This window comes from Rosa chinensis, chromosome 7 (genome assembly GCF_002994745.2).
Source record: "Rosa chinensis cultivar Old Blush chromosome 7, RchiOBHm-V2, whole genome shotgun sequence".
Lineage (NCBI taxonomy): Eukaryota > Viridiplantae > Streptophyta > Magnoliopsida > Rosales > Rosaceae > Rosa > Rosa chinensis.
The window spans coordinates 66,774,243-66,796,172 of NC_037094.1; the positions used below are offsets into that span (position 1 = coordinate 66,774,243).

Consider the following 21,930-nt stretch of genomic DNA (forward strand, 5'->3'; position numbering starts at 1 on the left):
CTCCTTTCCCCGGTGGCTATCCACAACCACCATTCCCCGGTGGGTATTATCCACAATCTCCTTTCCCCGGTGGCTTCCCACAACCACCATTCACCGATGGTGTCCCTTCCCCACCTTTCTCTTCGGGTGAATCCACCAACTCCAACCATATGGATGACCCCACAAACACAAATTGGATTCCTAATGAAGATGAGGATTAGGAAAATTAGGGAGTTATATATTTTAAATAATTGTATTGTTATGATTCAAATGCTTGGTTTTTGACTTATGTAATATTGGATTGATGAAATTAAAATTTATTTGAATAATACCCTTACAAATGAAAAGCTAAATGAAACCACACAAACATAATTAAAAACATTAAAACTATAGTAGAATCCACACAAACATAATTAAAAACATAAAAACTAATAGAAAACACACACAAATAGCAGATCTAGATACTCCTATTGCCTTGAAATTGCCAAAAGTGTTGAATGAGGTATTCCTAAAGGTTGGAGTGACTGTGCTCAGATCTAATTTGTTGGTAGCGGTCCATGAATCCGTTCATATGATGAGCATCTCTACAAACAGGATCGAAGTCTCTACCGGTTGGTCCCTCCCATACCTCAGCAATCCTGGGCCTCATATTGTTATCCTCCTCATCATCGGACTCCAACTCATCATTGCTGTCTTCAGGTCGTTCATTTTCGACAATCATGTTGTGTAATATAATACACGTCAACATAATGTATCGAAGGTCCTCTTTATGCCACCCACGAGCAGCTCCTCTAACAATACCAAACCGTGACTGTAATATACCAAAACACCTTTCTACATCATTCCTATACCCCTCTTGAGCCTTTGCAAACTCGATTTCCTTGGGGCGTTTAGGATTTCGAACAGTTTTCAAGAAAGTCGCCCATCGAGGATAAATACCGTCGACGAGATAGTACCCTAGACTGTGAGCTCTGTTGTTAACTTGGAATTGGATCAGAGGTGCTCTACCGTCAACTTTGCCAAGACGTTCAGGTCGTTGCATGCCCCAGGCATTCCAAAGAATGCGTGCCAAATCCAGGTGTCGTAAGATGCAACTGCTTCTAGGATGATAGTGTGGATCAGTTTCCTACCACTATATTTTCCAGCCTAACCTGTCGGACAATTCTTCCATTGCCAATGCATACAGTCGATGCTCCCAATCATTTATGGAAAACCTCTCCTCTCAGCTTTGGTAAGAAGTCGTCTGAGGTCGGCTGCAGTAGGAGCGCAGAGGTATTTTGTTGAGTAAAGATCAACAATTCCTCGTGTAAAGTGCTGAAGGGCTGCGACGGAGGTGGATTTCGTCATCCGACAATACTCAGTACATTGATCTGCCCCTGCACCGTACGCAAGCATTTGCAAGGCAGCTGTCATCTTCTGCTCCGGAAGCAGTCCGACTTTGCCGGTAGCATCTGACCTTTGAACAAAGTAACGATCATACTGGCAAAGGTCAGCAGATATACGCTTGAAGAGATTGAGACTCATCCTGTAACATGTTCGGAACTCCAGATCTTTAAACACTGGCCGGTCGACAAAGTAGTCGGCCAACATACCTTTGCCCCTTTCTTCTCTAAGTCGTTCCTCATTTGGTGCACGACCCAGATGAGAACCGCGCCCTCAGTGTTGGTTTCCAGATTCTTCTGCGACTGCAGCAATGACAATGGCGTTGGTGGCCATCATCTTCATCTTAAGACCGTCGAATTTGATCCCACAAATTGTTCATTGCAACGAGGGAAATTTAGGAAATATGTAATGCTAGAGATATGAAAAGGGTGAAGGTTTGTTAAGCTCGGATGGTGTGTGTATGTAGTGAAAACATCATGTCTATTTACTGAAATTTTTCACACATAAAAGTGTCGGTGGGTTATCACTCACTCATTTCGAAAAATTGTCGGTGGTGTGCATGTGATAAAAGTGTCGGTGGATTTTTAAATTTTTTCACACTTTTCAAAAAACTTGTCTGTGGTGTGCATATGATAAAAGTGTCGGTGGAGTTTTAATTATTTTCGTACTTTTCAAAAACTTTGTCTGTAGTGTATATATGATAAAAGTGTCGGTGGAGTTAAAAAAAAAAAAAAAAAATGTCGGTGGACATATAATTTGTCTACCAATAAAATTTTATTTGGTTGCATTTTCAAATTGTTTATCAATACTATTTATTTACATCATACATTTCTCATTTTTCAAAAAAAAAAAAAAATATTCAATGAACAGTAACTGACTGGTGACCCTGACCCAACGGGTGGAAGCAAAGATCCAGTGGCAGTGAATAGTTTCCTGCCCTGGTGACCCAACGGGTGAACTTGCTCTTAGGAATTAGGATTGCTGCAATTAGGGTTTGTTGCATCAATATGAAATTTATTTATTTTAATGTCTTCAATTGGAGTGTTAAATCAGTAGGATTTGGATTTGGGTAATTGGGTTTTGTTTGATTGGGGGTTTGCTATAATAAGGGGGAGAGAGGAGTGGGACGGTCGGCGATGCTGGACGCGAACGCGAACGCGGTAGAGCGTTTGGTGGGGATGCTGAGCCACGGGTCGATGAGGCTGTTGATGATCATGGGCGGACTGGGAAGGGGTTTTGGATTATTATATCAAGACACAAATTAATGATTGGGGTATGCCTTTCTGAAGTGTGAATTTCTAATCATTTGAGAAAGAGTTCAACATTTTGCTTGACAGGCTCTATTGCAACTTTGGTCGATTATATAGCATCTCTAATACATCTAAGAAAAGAAAAAAAACTTTGCTTCCATCATCTTGATTTAATCTTCGTGTTTGCTTAATCTGACTTTCAAGGCTTCTGCTTGAAGCAACTTTGCGTACTCTTCGTGTTTGGATCAGTTTAGGCCTAGAGTGCTTGATCAAGTAGCGAAGGGACTTTGCTTTGCAAATTTCAGGTCTTGCTTTAATTTCTCCTCATTGTTTTAAATTATGATTGGTTTAATAGAAATAGAATCATCGATAAATCAGTGTGTTGGTCGAAAAGTATAACTGGATTGATTCTAATGAAAAAAGTATTCAGTCTTTGTAAAGACTTTAGAGGCAGTTCAGAATCTTTAGACGCCTTCCAACATAGAAGTACCTTAAATGTCTATCACTAAAGCAAATACATAATGCATCAAACAGTGTTGTGGAAATACATTGAACGACGTGACATCAGAGAATCAATATTAGAAGTTGAAATTATGTAAAATGTCGGATAATCGCAAAAAGAATTTCTCATGCTCTACTAATACCAAAAATTTTTATAAGTCAGTTATTAAAGTGTCACTGCAACCAAGTTCCTTATCTTGGGCATCGCCTGACTTCTGATAAACCCATATAGCAATTATATAATAATAACAATATTTAACACTTGACCATCTTTTCTATTACAACTTCAATTCCCCTGGAAGTTATGACTCGTAGAAAAATTGATCAAGTAAATATCAAAAGAGACTAAAATAGCGATAGAAGACTACTGGATACCAACAATGATCAGCAGTTCTTGAACTAATAACCCACACGATATACCTTTATCCTCTATAGCTCTAATTATATATTCTACTGACCATGGTAAAAATTTGCAGGTCGGTGAGATGCATACTACCAATCTTGCAATATTTAGATCATTTTACGACCAAAAGACTGAATTGTAATTTCGGATAGTACCAACCTTACAGTATTGAGATTCTTTTTAGTGACCAGAAGAATATAATTGAAATGCTTTTATTTTCTGATGAACAATTAAATCCTAATGTGAGTCATCAAAAGGTCTGCATTCACACCCTATGTAAAAAGTAAAACTAATTAACCTCTGCCGTGCACCAAGTTTCTTCAATTGATCCTCGCAAAGTATGCAATCCAATACCCCCAATTTACAAATGCACTGAACAACATAAAACAATGGAAATAAAAAGCATGTACCATATATAAGTATATAACTGGCATTTCTTCATCAGGCTTCCTATCTGCTTGAAAGAACTCCTCAAGCGAGTAGGCCGTCGTCCGAGCCATAGAAGCAGCACCAGAAGCTTCTTGATTTGGCTGCAGCAATCAGTGTTCACCTAAAATATACAGATCATGAATGGTTCTCCAAGGATTAGTTTCCTTATAATATATATTTGTTCAAAACATGAAAAACCATATGAAAAAGGTATAATCACAATAAAGGAATCGAACAATGAACAAAATCAGACCAATAATTACAATCAATAAAACAAAGATACTGTGGCATTACAAACACCAATACAATACAATAAAGAACAGATCCTTCATAAACAATCTTTCAATTCCCTAACTCAACAACTAATTTAGAAATATTTAATCTACATACAGGTACAGAAAGAAATAGACAAAACATTTCTGTGAAAGCTGTAGCTCAAATCCAGTTAACTTACATTCTTCTCCACTAGTTTTCGCTAGGAGCAAGATCGTCAAAGTCTTTCTCCTAATGCTAGAAACAACAGTATTAAGACGGTTTGCAATCTGCAAAACATTTGAAATAACTTAAAAACCAACCAAACTGCTATTAGTTTACCTTAGTATTGGGGGTATCATCGTTGAAAGAGATGGAAGATGTGCAAATGAAAAGACCAACTCCTAATTACTTAACTGTTCTAACCACCTCTGCCACCTCATTCAAGAAGCTGGATTCCTTAAAGCCTTCTTTCAAGTACATCCTGCAGGAGAATATATGGATGCCATGAGCTATGCATGCACAGATACAGACTAGGAGCAACAAAGAGTTCCCCTATTTTACCTTTGCCAAATTTACAAATCTTGAGCAACATGCTTGAGAAATCCATCCCTAAATGGTGCCTTTAGACCAGTCACGAACCTGGAGTTAAATCAGATGGATAGCTTCTGAGCCAATGCTTTACATAAAGAGGTTTTCCCAGTCCCTGGAGGCCCATGTAAAAGAACAATGCTGCAAAGGCATAAAACAGATCCATAGATAATGAGAGAATTTCTTAGCAATCAAAGATGAGAAACGAAAAACCTTATGAAAAGAATACGATATGACATCATCAGCAAATGATCATGCTGCATTTTTTATTGTCATCTTTTAGTTTGTTAACTTGCCATTAAAATTGAAATGTTAATGACCAGTCTAAGGCTTTGAAGATCATATTATAATCATAGAACTATACTGGCATCCTTATTGGCTCACTTGAACCACAAAATTTCATTCACACTCGCACACAGAATCACAGGAATTTATTAACCATAAGAAAGAGATCAAATTTGTAACTCAGGTTTGAATATAAAAATTTGAATTTCATACCGACACAGTTTTGAGTCCACCAGATTTAAGAGTTAATGCCTCCTTTGAATATTTGACGACCTGTGATTCATCATTGTGTCTGTAACCTTCCTCATACTCATTTTCTCTTCTGATATCTGACAATAAAACAGTCAAAGAGACTTGTTAGAATTCAAAATCAAAGTTCTCAAAATGACTGTAAAGACTTCACAAAACAGAACCAATGATTTAAACAACTCAATCTCATCGACTCGGAATTGGAACTTCAGAAAACATCTCCTAAAAAAACAAAAAGAATGGCACTTGCCAAGATTGTGTTCCAGTATTCCCAGAACTCGTTCACTAACAAATGCAATTAGATAGCAAAAAACAATTAAAACTTAATGCAATCAGCTCAATGTAGGTCGTCACTTGACCCAAAACATTGAAAAACCATAAAGTTCTATATTCTACGCAATTTTTTCACCAATCAAATCTAACTTCAAAAAAAGAACACACCAAGAACAGACTCTTTGTTTTGTTTTTGGATAATCAAACAGAGAGATATAAACAACCCACCAAGAAAGTCTGTTCAATTGTAATCCACAGCGATCAAAGATTTAAAATTCAAAGACAATGTAAACTAAAAATTGAAACAGAATATAAATTTAGAGAAGACAATCAAAACGAAGAATAGCATAAACTAAAATCAAATAAAGAAAGAAAAAGCTGGGAGCAAATTCAAACTACCACAGTGTCGGCAATAAATCTCATATATATCGAAAGAAGCAGAGCACGACGGAAATCACTTATAAAATAGAAAATTACATAGTAACACATGACCAAAGATATAAATACAGAAAACTCACTTTCAAAGAGATTTATATAAATAAGGACATGAGCCTAGACCCAAAAACTAAATTATGCAGGCCTGACTCCTAATTTTAATATAAAATGACCAAAATACTCGATCTCCAGAGACTTAACATCTACAGGCTGGGAAAATTGTAGGAGCAGGAACAAGGTAAAGCTTAGCAGAACCAAGTGAATCAGCAAGGTAGTCATGGCTTTTCTTCTTTGTTTCCTTCTAAAGTAGAAGTATTAAATAGAGATGGTCCTGAAAACGAAGAGGGATCTTCAAACGTGAAGAAGGAGATGGTATCAGTGTGGAGGATTAGGTGTCAAATAGGCAAAGAAGGAAAGGATTACGTGCAATAACATGAGCAATAAACTAATAAGCCCCTGGAGGGTGGGACAGAAAGGGATTTAATTACATATCCCTGACAAATTTGTATAGTAACCAAATTTCGTGGTTTTTTATTTTAATTTTTTTTTGGCATAGTAGAATCACTGTTAATTACCATAGTCTAAAGGTATTTGAAAGCATGGTGCAGAATAGGCATTGGGTATTTACCTATTTCTATATGTGCCTTGAAACTCTAAATTTTGCTATTGCTACTGCTACTGCTACTGTTCATGTTTATTGCTTCTACTGCTCCTGCTCCTACTCTTGCTACTGCTACTGCTCATAATCCTGCTCCTGCTACTACTATTGCTTCTGCTACCTGAGATTCAATCGAAGGCTTCAATTTCATTCATGGATTGACAGATCTAATTGCTCCTGCTACTTCTATTACTTGTTATATTATGCATACAGTTCATGCTTTTTTTCGGTTGCATTTGAACATATTGATGTTCTTAGCATAGTTATGGAATGTAGTTGTGTGTTATTAAGCAAAAGAAAATGTAGCAGAACACGAGTACAAGTGCAGTAGTAGAATTGGACGAGTATGAGTGTAGTAGCAGGATTGAACGACTACAATAGCAGGATTAGGCGATGCTAGTGCAGTAGCAGAACACGAGTACAAGTACAGTAGCCAAGGTTCTAAAAAACGCTAGGCGCTAGTCGGGCGGTGACCCAGGGACTAGCGCCTAGGGGCCTAGGCGGGGACTAGGCTGTTTTTTTTTTTTTTTTTTTTATAATTTTTAAATTATTTTAATGACATATAATAATATAAATGACAATATTTAAAGTCTAAAAATTAATTATAAATATAAAAATAGTCAAAATATAGAATAAATTAGGGTTTATGACCGCCTAGGCTCCGCCTAGAACCGCCTAGCCCGCCTAGTCCCCGCCTAGCCCGCCTAGTAGCCTAGCGCCTAAGGGAAACGCGTAGGCCAAAATCGGAGCGGTTCCTTGCCGCTTAGGCGGCCGCCTAGGCCTTTTTTTAGAACATTGGCAGTAGCAGAATTGGACGAGTATGAGTGCAGTAGCAGGATTGGACGATGAGAGTAGTAGAAGTAACATAAATGGATTATTCTAAAAATTAGAAAAAAGTAACATAAACGGATTAGTTTCAGGGGAAAAAAAAAGTAACATAAATGGATTATTCTCAGTAAAAAAAAAAGTAACATAGATTATTTTCAAAAAAAAAAGTAACATAAGGGGATTAGAAGTTAAAATAAGTAGTTAAGGGTAAAAAAGTAAATTAACTCGTGACATGTGGCAAGTGGAGAGCAGATTGTCCTTATTTATAAAGATCTAATCCTTATAAAGGGATTAGAAGTCAAAAAAAGTAGTTAAGGGTAAAAAAGTAAATTAACTCGTGACATGTGGCAAGTGGAGAGTATATTGTCCTTATTTGTAAGATTTAGTCTTTGTATGTTTAATTCAATCTTTAAAAGATGTATTTGTTAAATCATCTTTTGTCAATAACTTATATGTAATTTGTTACTTATATAATCCAAGGCTCCGTATAATGGAGAAATGGATGCTCATAGATTTACATGCTGCTGCTTTGAGTCCTGCTCTCTGAGCCTTAGAATTTGTTTTACTTGTGATGCCCCGGATTCCCTCAACAGCTCTACCACGCACCACGAATCCTCCATCCTCGCCTTCTTAGATTTCCTCAAGATCGACAAAACCAAACTTCTTAACCAAACCAACACCAATTCCTCCTCTCCTCCTTTCACAGTCTCTCTCTATGTCTCTGCACCTCCTCTCAAACAAAGTCTCTTCTCTTTTCACAGTCTCTCTGTCTCTGCATCGAAACAAACAGTCGGTCTCGCTATCACGGTTCTTATCAGCACATCAATGGCAGGACCGTAATTGAAAGGAAAAATTAAGGGCAAAATAATCTTTTCCTCCTCACATACGAACATTCTACAACAGTGACACCAACTTTTTTTCTTTTATTTTGTCAAAGAAAACCCAAAAGCTTTCCAGGCCCAAGATAAACTTATTCGGCTCATGTAAAATGCTCCGACAGTGACACCAACTTTAGTACTATCGAAAATATTCACTTGGTCAGTTATTGACTAAGAAAATAATGTTCAACCACCCTTGGATGTAAATCCAATGGCAGAGAGAATTATTATTAAGTTGAGGTGTTTTGTTTTCCACCCTTTGATATAAATCTAAGGGTTATTGAGCATAAATTTTTTTGTCAGCAACTAACCAGGTGAACACCACTGTTAGTACTATATAGTAAATGAGTGTTCATATTGCGACCTCCAAATCTGCTCACTTAACCTCACTCTATTATGAATTATTAAATTATATATTTAACCTACTATAAAATGACTACTAAGAACAATAATTATACCCAAAAAATGTTATATTTATTTTATGTAGACTTTTCAATTCAATAATATTAGATTGTATTCTTTATTATTTTCCTCATTTATTTTCATTTTCCAATTTCACTACATACTCGTTAAAGCATTCATATATGTTCAATAAGAATTAAAAATATGATTAAGATCATGTGACATAAAAATGTATGATATATATAATATATATATATATATATGTTGACGCATATTGGTGAGAGAAAACAAAATAAATCCTATTATGATTTATGACCTAAATCTAAGTCTATCCATTATATTTGCCAAAAAAAAAAAAAAATCAAAAAACAAAACAGAGAGCTAGCAGTTAAAAAAAATAAATAAATATTTAAATAATTAATCATGAGTTACAAAAAATAGAGAAAAAAATAAATGTTAAAAAAATGATTTCTTCAATTTTTTTTGCACAACTAAAATAGAAAAAAAAAAGTTGAAAAAAAAAACCACATAATAGTTCATGTTATTTTTTTTATTGATTAGAAATTAATTTTTGAAACTCCATAACTTGTGTTTGATTTTTTTTAATTGAAAAAGAGATTTATGCATGTTGTTTGATTAAGAAATGTATATGTAGTTAAGATTTATAGAATAATTAAATCGTTGAAATGACTAAGTTTTTTATTTTAAAGATAATAATTTGTTTGCAAATTATATGAGTGAGGTTATTTGAAGAACTTTAGTGAGGTTTAGTAAGTAAATTTAGTATTTAAAAATTTGATAAGAGATGTAAAAAACATAAAGGTCAAGTGAGTAAATTTGGAGGTTTCAATAGAAAAACTCATAGTAAATAGTCATAGTCGTCAACCAAATGTTAAATTGCGAGTGTAAAGGCACTTACAAAAGCTCATTTTTGGGAAGTGGTATGTACATAGATAGGAAAGGGTGAGGGATACATATTTGCTCGAATGTAAAAATTTTATCAAGAGAAAATCTTGGATTAAACGGTCGTAGTGGTTCATTAGTCTAACTATCCAATAAAAAAGCGAGATGTATAACATACACCACTTTTTTCTAAACAATCTTTGCTCGATCATAAAAATTTACTTAGAGAAAAAAATTTAAAAAATAAAAAGAAACTTTACTTAGAGAAAATCTTGGACCGACTCGAACCACTAGATTGGTATGATTGGTATGAATCGTTTGACAGTCCAATAAAACAACGAGACGTATTAGTGTATTACACAAGCCACTGTTTTTTTTTTTTTTTTTTTTTAATTTCAAACATGTATTGGTTTTCATGTAGTTAGAGACAAAAGAAACATTCAAACTCCGAATAAATAATCTTAGCCATTAAAACTACAAGCTTCACCTCATGTAATCAACTGGTTGAACAAAAATTTTGAGGGGTAGCATAACTTGTCAAGCGCTCTTTAACTTTGAAGTTTTAAGTCATCGTTTTGTGAGTTCTCAGAAAGGGGTTTTGACTTTTTGAGAGTACAAATTTTCATTAGTAAGGATTATTCTCATAATGTCTCCGTAGTGCCTTTGCAGCAAATGAGGACTTGCTGAGTATCATACAATAATATATGAGATTTATCTTCTGACAAACATTGTGCGGTTAGATTTACCATCTGAGGAACAAGTAAGATTCAACATACAAAAGAAAAGAAAATCAAAATGTAAACAAAAATCTCAGCATCAATCTTTTGACATCCAACATTTGGAATTTATCTTAATGCCTACTTATTTAACTGCTCATCACTCAAACTATAGGGAGAAGGCCGTGAAGGAATTGAACAATTTCATAGCCCAAATCTGATTCTTATGTGCTTGATTGATTAAATTAAAATTATCAAACAAATAACCACAATACTTTTCACAAGACAAGTAATGAGAAATGGATCCAAGAGAATGTCAAAGACTGCATAATTATGCGTCTCTTATTGCTGCATTCAACCATATCAACCAGAGGCTGTTTTCTTCTGTTGGAATATGACAGCATATACCGGAACCGCCACACCAATGCTGAAGGCAGTGAACACTCCAAGGCTCATCTTCAAAGCCTGGTGCTTCATCATGTCCAAGTTATACATGTGTTTGGAATGCATGTAGAATGGTTCATCATGGCCATGTCCACCCATCCTCTTCACTCCAGTTGAATGGAACCCCCTAGTTGCTGCGAAAACACAATAGCCACTCCTACTTAGTACATACAATGAAAAAGAACAGCATTTAAACTTAAATGAATCAATACATCATAGGTTTAAAAGCTCGAGTTTTTAATATATGCAAGGATTCACTGTGGCTTTGAACATTCACTCTCCAATTACAAGGTGGCAGCCTTTGCTTTGGCAATAAGACTTTTACCAAAATTATCTATGGGAATGCTTCACAGAGAATGGTTTTCTTTATGCACATTACATCATAATAAATTAAGCATTAGATACAACCCCAAGAAACTCACTGATTATAATTTCACCCATCCAATTTGCAGATAAAACACTCGTCCACATTTAGGTAAAGTTGAGCCAGTGCCTAACAATTTATAATTCAGTAAGTGAGAAATAGTTCATCGGTATGTGGTAAGAAGTATAATGATTTAGGGCAATTCCCTGAATTTTAACATGAGGAAGAACATGTTAACCCTCGATTTTGCCCCATAATCACGTATTGGCCGGGTGAAGTTAAGCCCTCACACACACTTTCTCAAAGCGAGAAGCCATTCGGAACGGCCAAAACTGATTTGCAAAACACATAACCAGGATGATAGAGATATCTCTAAGACCATATTTGCACAAAAGAAAAGAAAATCACTTTCTTAAAGTGAGAACTCATTTGAAATGGCCAAAGTGGGTGACATAAAGAAATGTGTAAGACCTTTCTTCCACATAAGAACAAAGAATACACTCTTACAAAACAGAAAAGAAAGAAATTACTTTCAGTTTTCTGTATGCCCGCGTGGCAACACGAGCGCCATCAGAGACAGTTCGCTCGGTTCTTTGAAAGGCATAAAAAAGGACAAGCTCTGTGACTGCGTAACCATGGGCTGAGAAGTACATGGGGCATGATCGTCTTTTTTCCTTCAAACTCAATTACTATTTGTATACCACATGGCATAATTCATCTAACTGTAAATGCTTTCATCTTAACCAATCCACAGCAATTCACTCACAATGCCATGAACTAGGATCACTCGACAGCTAGGTCAGATTGGAGAATGTGTATACTGTCAAAGGGTAAATGACCGCAGAACTGATTCTCTGGTGCAAAATGTTCTTCATTTAGATAATGAAACCATTCCATTACTACCAAATAGACATCATATCTATTACACTATGGACACATTCATACAGAAGTCCGCAAGGGAAATGCATAATAGCATCACATCCCTACAGTTTCCTATTCATCATATTTTAACATCTGAACTTCAACAATTCAGTTGTATTCTTAGTAGTACATCCAGACTTGGTGGATTTTTCACTTAGCAAGTTGAGCCAGTGCCTAAAAATTTCTAATCCAGTAAAAGAGAAATAGTTCATCGGTATGTGGTAAAAAATATTAAAATTTAGGGCAATTCCATGAACTTTAACATGAGGAAGAACATGTTAATCCTCGATTCTGGTCCATAATCACGTATTGGCTGGATGAAGTTGAGCCCTCGCACACACTTTCTCAAAGCGAGAAGCCATTCGGAACGGCCAAAACTGATTTGCAAAAACATAACCAGGATGATAGAGATATCTCTAAGACCATATTTGATTAAAAGAAAAGAAAATCACTTTCTTAAAGTGAGAACTCATTTGAAATGGCCAAATTGGGTGACATGAAGATATGTGTAAGACCTTTCTTTCACATAAGAACAAAGAATACACTCTTATAAAACAGAAGAGAAAGGAATTACTTTCAGTTTTCTGTATGCCCGCATGGGAACACGAGTGACATCAAGGCAGTTCACTCAGTTCTTTAAAAGGCATAAAAAAGGAGAAGCCGTGTGACTGTGTAAACATGGGCAGAGAAATACATGTGGCATGGTCATCTTTTTTCTTTCAAATTCGATTACTATTATATACTACATGGCATAATTCATCTAACTGTGAATGCTTTCATCTTAACCAATCCACAGCAAGTCACTCACAATGCCATGCCACCTTTTTTCTTTCGAATTCGATTACTATTTATATACTACATGGCATAATTCATCTAACTGTGAATGCTTTCATCTTAACCAATCCACAGCAATTCACTCACAATGCCATTTCAAGTTCAATTACTATTTATATACTACATGGCATAATTCATCTAACTGTGAATGCTTTCATCTTAACCAATCCACAGCAATTCACTCACAATGCCATGAACTAGGATCACTCGCCAGCTAGGTCAGATAGGAGAATGTGTACACTGTCAAGGGTAAATGACCGCAGAACTGATTCTCTGGTGCAAAATGCCCTTCATTTAGATAATGAAACCATTCCATTACTACCGATTAGACATTATATCTATTATGCTATGGACATTCACGAAAGGAATGCGTAAATAACATCACATCCCTTCAGATTTCCTATTCATGATATTTTAACATCTGAACTTCAAAATTCAGTTGTGTTGTTAGTAGTACACCCTGGACTCAATTTATTTCATCTATAAGCTTTCACTTAGCAAGGAAGGTGTAAACAGTACTACTGTAAACACTGCTTACACGGGAAACCATATTCCACTGTTTCTCTAGAGCTTATAAATACTATCACATTATGCAAACACTGGCTATCTAAAATACAGATTGGAAGCAACCAAAATAAGCAACAGATGACATCAAAATAACCTGATTTCGACAACGGTGCTTCTGAAGACATCAAGACCTTGGCACAGGTCCTCATCCCACTGCTCAAACTCATGATTGCAAGAACTAAACAATCTCTGCTACTGATAACCTGCTTCACCAGAAACACTCCTTGAATCAAAAAAAGATAAATAACATCTCCAGAAACCATAATTTCAATAAATTGCAGTCAAAATCTTCGAACCTGAAACTAATCCAATTGATTTTTCTATGAGCAAAAATAAAATCTCATAGAATAGTCGCCAAAATCAGTTCTAAAAAATTGGCCGAATTAAATGATAAACGTGGACAGATCTATAGGTATAGTCCGATCCACAACAGTCATTGAGCTCCGATAATCGAAAACAACAATTACTAAATTTAAACCAAAATCAGCGATTCAATGATTCAATAAAGAAGCGTGAAAACAAGAAGGGAAGAGCGAAGGGAGAAGAATGTAGAAGAAGAGAGGGGAAATGTTTACCTTGTGGAAATGATGGAACCCTAGAACTCAGCAATGCGTCGAGATGATTCGAGATTTGGACTTGGGAGTTGGGGGGGTGCAATTAAAGAACCGAACCCCGGTGATTGAATGGGTTGACCGAATTGAAGCCCAATGGGTTTACGGGTTGGGCCTCGTTGGTAAATCTCTTTCGACCGGGTTCTTTATGCCCCAAATTCATCTTCTGGATGCACGCCAACATAAATTTTTAAAATAATTATCATTTTTAGCAAATTTTGGGAAGGAAAAAAATTCTCAAATGGTATCTCTATTTTCCGCAATAAGAAAAAAAATAGTATCTCTATAATCGCCAACCGAAAAAAAATGGTACCCGAAAGAAAGGTTCTTCATATGGATGTTCAAATGGGTGGTAGTTGCATCCATAATTCTTTCTTTTAATATTTTTTGTTAAAAGGAGGTCTTAAAGAGACCTAAAATGAAAAGAAAAGCTAAATTATGACAAGTCTAACAAGGGATCTAGGTCTGGAAACTTTACAAAGATCATCAAACAAAAGCAATAGCAGCCTGGGGCGGAGGGAGTACATCCATATTTCTACTCCAATTGAATACGTGATTCCCACGTGACTCTTTTATTAGACAATATGTTACAGTCATACCTAAAAAAAAAAGACAGTATTTTACAGAAGAAAAAAAATTTAGATACAAGTTTAACCATTTCATTATATTATATGGTATCATTTTGAGAATTATTCTACTCTTCATAAGTGTGCATGTTTATATGTTAAATTTTAGGGGAAATATGGCAGATAGAGATATATTATAGGTATCAATTTGGGGAAAAAATCCCAATACCCTTTTTCATGATACTGCAAGTTGAAGTAACGAAGTTGTCCTATACAGACTATGTTTTGTACATTAGAATAAGTTGCATTTTTGTGTTTGTTTAGTTAGTTCTATGGGAACAACTTAGTCCCAAAATAACAGAATAGCACGATAATTAAGAGAGATATAATTAACACTTAATAAAGGAATAAAGGTTAAGTTGACTAAAAAAAATGCAAGGACATGATTAGCCAGAGGATTAAATTCCGCCAGTACCATATATGTAATTAGATAAGCTCCAACTAGTAGACTGTGCATGAATCAGTCATGCCATTTGCTACTTTGCTTGGAGTACGTTGCATTAATATTAATCTCGCAAATATGTCAAACTTGAGCCTAATTAATCATGTTTGGTCATCCACGCATCGGGGCCAAGTGGAGACTAAATGAATGAAGTAAATGGGTTGCCATGCTTATAGAGTTATAGGTGTGACCATTGAATCAAGGAAATTAGCACTATTGTTAGTTGACTCATAGAAACTTCATCTTTTCATTCCTTCCCCAACCACACAACACCCCCCCCCCCCCCCCCCCACCACTGTTTGCTTGTACTGGTTAGTTAGAAGTAAGTCGTTATCGTGACCAGAAAATGTGTTACTTGCTATGTCTGATGACTTGGTCAAAATGTTAGTAAGAGGTAATCTACTTCCCCTTTTCTTGTGGTACCAACTTGAGTTCATGATCAAGCTAAAAAAACCTCCATCTCTTTGGAGAGAGAAAAACTCGGACTGCTTCCTTTGGTCTAGGGTTGAAAATTCTTCTCTTGTCCAGTGGCATTCGGGGTCGGCGCCAGTCTTGGCTTGTCGATGAGGAGCTGCTGCCGAACAGGTGATGTGTTATAGCCCTTCGACCTTTTAGGATTGTTGGCCTGAGGTGTTCAACAGGGTAGTTGGCGTTAGTTCTCCAAAACTCTGCGGCGGTACTGGAACGTCTTTCTCCAAGCGGCGACGATGGCACCGTCGAGTTCGTTGGTGGCTAGTATGTGGAGGCTCCGAATCGACTTGGAATCTGGTCTGACTGCCATGCTCTGGTCAAGCAGCTTCTCGGTGATGGCATCGTGCTGGGGACAACGATTTCCTCGAGTCATGGTCGCGGGGTGCACTTGTGGCAAGGGAGGAGTGCGCTTGCGGTGGCGGTTCTGATGGAGGGCAGGTGACGGTCGTGCACAAGGAGGGGATGGAAATTGGGCTGGACCGGCTGTTTTTGGCCTAGGGTTTTGATATTCCTTTGGGTCTGTTGGGCTCCAAATTAGTTAGATTTTTCTTTCTAAGTTATCCCCTATTTTTTAAGGGACCTATGCACATTTTTGTTGTTTATGTGCCTATTTACTATGTATGTTCATAGTTCATAGGCTCGTTGAATAAGTGAGCACTGGTTGTCTAATAGGTGGTGCTAGCATACCACGTCCTCAACTTGTCCTAGGATTGGCAGGGGAAGATATGTATCTGTGTCACTCTGCTTGAGAAGAATGAATGATTTTGGTTAAAAAAAAAACTTGAGTTTATGATCTTGAACTTCCTCATCCTATTTTCTTTTTAAATAAAAATATATAGAAGACATAGTTATATACTCGCTTATTATACTTGATAAAATTGTCAAAGAAAATGTTAGCGTGAGTCATGGTTTGATATTAAGAATAGAATATATTGTAATTATTTCGTAGTATAGAATATATTGTACTTATCTGTTATATTCTTGTAATCCTCTTTATATACCTCCACTGTGAGATGAATAAAATATAAGACAATTCATTCTCTAAGTCTCGTCTTGTTTAACTTGGTATCAGAGCAAAGATCCGAAAAGGACTTTGTCTCTTTCTTTTAGCTTTTTCTCAATCCGAGGAAATAATTGGGTTAAAAGCCAATTTTTCGTCAGGCTCTGAAACGACGTCGTTCGACGTCCTCTTCATCTTGTTCGCTCGTTCCTCCTGTTCGCTCGGCTTCGTCTTCAGCCAAGAGACCGCCGGTGCTCGTCTCCTCCTGTCCAGGTGACTTCGTCGTTCATCCAAGGGCGACCGTCCAACCACATCTTCATAGTCAAAGATCGGCGATCTCTTCACACAACCATCAGTTGCTCACCGGCCAAGACCGGCAATCTCTTGAATCCCGATCGCCTTCGTCTTCAGCCCAGAATCTCCAAGCCGCTTCCCAGTCGCAGCATCGCCTTGCCCAGACCAGACCCAGCAAGTTACTTTGGGCACCCACCCAAAGATCGATTCTCCAGATCCTTTTTTTTTCCAGATCGTGATCCTCTTCTTTGCCGCGTTGTGTTCGTCAGCCCTCACACCGGCGTGCCCAGACGACCCACCTCCGGTCGTCTGCTCTGATCTCCGGCTTAGAACAGCAGTAAGCAAATCTCAACCCAGTCGACTCAACTCGGTCAACTCGACCCAGTCGACTCAACTCGGTGAACTCGACTCAGTCGACTCAACCCGGTCAACTCCAACAGGTTTCAAAAAAAAAAAAAAAAGGAAAAGAAGAATCTGTTATTATTTTGGAGTTGTTTTTCTTTTCTTATTTCCGCTGCATACTTTGGGATTTGTGTGTTTTTTTCTATTGTACTATTGCAATGGGTGGTGATGACAGTCAAAGTTCTAAGGCCAATGAGGTGCAGAAGGTTGAGGTTTCTGTCAAGAGCTCAGAAGGTGGTTCTTTCGGGGGTACCAAACTTACTGGTACCAATTTCCGAACATGGAAGAAGATTATGTCAGTTTATCTCCGTGGAATCCACAAAATGGGGCATGTGACTGGAACAATCAAGGCTCCTAGGGAAGATGATGTGGAGGCCTATGCTAAGTGGGAAGATGATGATGGGTTTGTAATGTCAATTCTATTTCGAGCCATGACTGATGATGTGCTACAGATGGTGGAAGAATGTGAAACTGCTGAGGCGATATGGAAGACATTGGGGGATTTGTATACCAACGAGTCTGATTTTATACAGGTTCATGAATTGATGTGTAAAGCTGCTAATATGCAACAGAATGGGCAACCAGTAGCTGTGTATTTCACCAAGCTGAAGAATGTATGGGCAGAAATTGATCAGAAGCGTCCTTGCAAGATCAAGAATTGTGGAATAGCTGTAAATCTTATGTAATTATGATTCTTATTTATTTAGGTTATCATGTAATTATAGGAATGATTGTTTCCTATTAGGGTTAGACTACTCCTCTTATCCTTGTATATATACCCCTTTGTGGGATGAATAGTATTATTATTGAAAACCCTAAAATCAAAGTATTCTTTTCTACTTGGTATCAGAGCAGGTTCAATCCTTTGAACTTGCCTGCATCCTTTGAATCCTAAATCCTGAATCCTGAATCCTGAATCCTGAATCCTGAATCCCAAAGCACACCACAAACCGCTGCGTACCACCACCATTAAAATCAAGTCATCCCTGAATTTTTGAAACCCTAGAAAAACCAAACCTGAAAAAAAAAAAAAAAAAAAAAAAAAAACAAACAAACCCCAAATTCCTCAATGGCCGTTCAACGCAGACCAGGTCCTCCTCCAGACTTCTCAGGTCCTTCTCCACGCCGTCCTCATGACAAACCAAACCCATACGCAAACAGAAAATGTGTTGTCTGTGGGGAAGTAGGTCATACCAAGGAGCGGTGCTATGAAGTGATTGGCTACCCTGATTGGTGGGACTTCACCAGGAAAACACGAAAGAATCCGGGCAAGGCGGCTATTGCTACTACAGAGGAAGAGCATCTCGACAATGCCTCCGCTAATGTAGCGCAGTCAGGTATGAAGGGTAAGGCTACTTTGAATAATACATGGATAATTGATACAGGTGCATCTGATCATATGACCAATGACCCTAGTCTTGTGAAAAACCTTAGACGTTCCTCTCAAAATATTGTCTCTACTGCTGATGGTACTCCAACTCCGGTCACCGGAGAAGGTTCTATTGTTGTATCTGATACCTTAACCCTTGAATCTGTCCTAGTTGTTCCCTCACTAGCTTATAATCTCCTATCTGTTGGTCAGATTATTTTAGCACTTGCATGTATTGTGACCTTCTATCCATCTTTCTGTGTGTTTCAAGACATTCTGACTCAGCGGATTCTTGGTTATGGTGTTAGAAGGGGAAAATTATACTACCTGGATCTGACAGAGACTGGAGAAAACCAGAAGCATCTTTTGGGGCAAGCTAATCAGATTAATGGGGTAGAGAATGCAAAGGAAGCAGTATGGTTATGGCATCGCCGTTTAGGTCATCTATCTTTTAGTTATCTTAAGAAGCTGCAACCTCATTTGTTTTCGGTTGTCAGTGATTTGGATTTCCATTGTGACATTTGTGAACTGGCCAAGAGCCACCGTATTTCATATTCACCAAGTCTTCATAAAAGTCCTGTTCCTTTTATGAAAATTCACTCTGATGTCTGGGGTCCTGCAAAGATTCCTTCTCTTTCTGGAGCTCGGTATTTTGTAACGTTTATTGATGATTGCACTCGCATGACATGGGTGTCATTTCTGAAGAATAAGAGTGATGTATTTGGAATGTTTATCGAATTTCACAAAATGGTGGCAACTCAATATCAACAATCCATCCGAGTGTTTCAGTCTGACAATGGTGGAGAGTTTGTGAATGGCCCTATGATTGAGTTTTGCCGGTCACATGGAATTCGTCATCAAACCTCCAATTCTTATACTCCTCAACAGAATGGGTTAGCAGAACGGAAGAACAGGCAGTTGATGGAAGTTGTTCATGCTTCCTTATTTGGCATGAATGTACCTCGGTCCTATTGGGGAGAAGCAGTAAAATCTGCAGCATATCTTATCAACCGTACTCCTTCACGGGTGATTGAGTTTCAGAATCCTCATCAGAAGCTTCATACATTTTTGACCATCCCTTCTATGCCTAATTTGGAGCCCCGGGTGTTTGGGTGCACAGCCTATGTTCATATTCCCAAGCCTCAACGCAACAAGCTTGATCCCCGTGCCCGTAAGTGTATCTTTGTTGGTTATGCTGACTTCCAGAAGGGTTATCGATGTTATGATCCCCTTACTGGCACTTTACATGTCTCTCTTGATGTTGCTTTTCGTGAATCCGAGCCTTATTACTCAGGGGGAGCTTCTCAGTCTTCCCTTCAGGGGGAGAGAGGTTGTGAAGGGAATCCTCGTTCTATTATTGATTTTGATGTCTTTGAAGACTTGGAAAATTTGGAGGATACATTTGAGGGTAGAAAAAATTTGGAAACAGAAAATGTAGTTGCCGAACAGAGCATTGTGAATTCCGAAATAGACAATGCGACTGCCGAACGAAGTGTTGCGAATTCCGAAACAGAAAATGCGATTGCCAAACAGAGTGTTGTGAATTCCGAAACAGAAAATGTAACTGCCGAACAGAGTGTTGTGAATTCCGAGACAGAAGAGACGACTTTTCTGGATAGTTTGAATCAAAATCAAGACATATCTGAAGCTCACACACAAGATATTCCCCCTTCTACATCACCAACTGAAGATCCCGGTCAGAATGATCCACCTCAGGTACCCCTAAACTTTAATGAATCTTCTGGGTTAGAAAGTGTCGAACCTAGGAAATCACAAAGGGTTACCAAGGGAATTCCTAAGAAACAATATGAACCAGATATCAAAGCCAAAGCTAAATACCCTATAGCTAATTTTATGTCTAACCATAGGATTTCTGGGTCACATGAACTTGTTATTGATCAATTATCTACTGTATCTATTCCTACTAACGTGCAGGATGCATTAACGGATCCAAAATGGACAAAGGCGATGAATGAAGAATTGGAAGCTCTTCAAAAGAATGCAACATGGGAACTAGTACCTATGCCGGTTGGAAAGAAGACTGTAGGGTGTCGTTGGGTATTTACTGTGAAGCTTAATGCAGATGGAACTATTAATAGATACAAGGCGAGGTTGGTTGCCAAAGGATACACACAACGTTATGGGATTGATTATGAGGAGACTTTTGCACCTGTGGCAAAGATCAATACTGTTCGGATTCTAATCTCACTTGCAGCAAACAAAGATTGGCCCTTACACCAGTTTGACGTGAAGAATGCGTTTCTTAATGGGAATTTGGAAGAAGAAGTGTACATGGATGTGCCCCCAGGTGTTAAGAATTACCCAAGTGAAGTTGGCAAGGTGTGTAAATTGAAGAAGTCTTTGTATGGCCTGAAGCAATCTCCAAGAGCCTGGTTTGGGAGATTTTCAAAGTCCATGAGAACCTTTGGGTACAGACAGAGCAATTCTGACCATACCTTGTTTATCAAGCGCAAGAATGGTAAGATTACAGCTCTTATTGTGTATGTTGATGACATGATTGTTACAGGGGATGATCCGAAAGAGATGAATGAGTTACAAAAGTATCTGTCAAAGGAGTTTTGAAATGAAGGATCTGGGGCAACTGAAGTATTTTCTGGGTATTGAAGTTGCGAGGTCTAAGAAGGGAATTTCACTGTCACAGAAGAAGTATGTTCTTGACTTACTTACTGAAACGGGGATGCTGGACTGCAGTCCAATTGAGACACCCATTGAGATGAATCATAGACTTGCCATTTATCCTGATCAAATTCCAACTGATAAAGGAAGGTATCAACGTCTTGTAGGAAGGTTGATTTATCTTTCACATACTAGACCTGATATTGCTTATGCTGTGAGTGTTGTCAGTCAGTTTATGCATTGTCCTAGTGAAGAACATATGGATGCAGTTTTTCGGATTTTGAGGTATTTGAAGATGGCGCCAGGTAAAGGATTACTGTTTGAGAAAAAGGATGAATTGGAAGTTAGGGGATACACAGATGCAGATTGGGCTGGTGATAAAACTGACAGGCGTTCTACGTCTGGGTACTTCACTTTTGTAGGAGGGAACCTTGTCACTTGGCGTAGCAAGAAACAGAAAGTTGTGGCCAGATCAAGTGCAGAAGCTGAATTTCGAGGTATGGCACATGGAGTCTGTGAAATGTTATGGATTC

General features: G+C 37.7%; 3 protein-coding genes and 2 long non-coding RNA genes across 9 annotated transcripts; all 5 read right to left on the reverse strand.

Annotated features, from left to right (window-relative positions):
• Nucleotides 1-487: 487 nt before the first annotated feature.
• LOC112178444 lies at nt 488-1,021 on the reverse strand. Its single transcript, XM_024316587.1, has one exon. The coding sequence runs from the start codon at nt 1,019-1,021 to the stop codon at nt 488-490; it is 534 nt and encodes a 177-aa protein (XP_024172355.1).
• A 161-nt stretch (nt 1,022-1,182) lies between these two features.
• Nucleotides 1,183-1,569, reverse strand: LOC112178445. Its single transcript, XM_024316589.1, has one exon. The coding sequence runs from the start codon at nt 1,567-1,569 to the stop codon at nt 1,183-1,185; it is 387 nt and encodes a 128-aa protein (XP_024172357.1).
• A 2,226-nt stretch (nt 1,570-3,795) lies between these two features.
• On the reverse strand, nt 3,796-6,447 carry LOC112175187. Of its 5 annotated transcripts, none has more exons than XR_005802744.1 (5): nt 6,114-6,447; nt 5,287-5,402; nt 4,762-4,929; nt 4,400-4,681; nt 3,796-4,066 (listed from the first exon to the last, which is right to left on the reverse strand). It is a non-coding gene; the product is annotated as an uncharacterized LOC112175187 (long non-coding RNA). The 5 variants fall into 5 exon arrangements; XR_005802743.1 differs by having other exon boundaries at nt 5,995-6,447; XR_005802745.1 differs by having other exon boundaries at nt 4,400-4,487; nt 4,615-4,681; nt 5,287-6,447.
• Nucleotides 6,448-10,479: 4,032 nt separating this feature from the next.
• Nucleotides 10,480-14,274, reverse strand: LOC112180735. The gene is made up of 3 exons (XM_024319293.2): nt 14,121-14,274; nt 13,640-13,748; nt 10,480-10,993 (listed from the first exon to the last, which is right to left on the reverse strand). Exons 2-3 carry the CDS (start codon nt 13,710-13,712, stop codon nt 10,779-10,781), a joined length of 288 nt encoding a protein of 95 aa, XP_024175061.1. The 5' UTR covers nt 13,713-13,748; nt 14,121-14,274; the 3' UTR covers nt 10,480-10,778.
• On the reverse strand, nt 12,577-13,633 carry LOC112180736. The gene is made up of 2 exons (XR_002928448.2): nt 12,966-13,633; nt 12,577-12,853 (listed from the first exon to the last, which is right to left on the reverse strand). It is a non-coding gene; the product is annotated as an uncharacterized LOC112180736 (long non-coding RNA).
• Nucleotides 14,275-21,930: the final 7,656 nt, after the last annotated feature.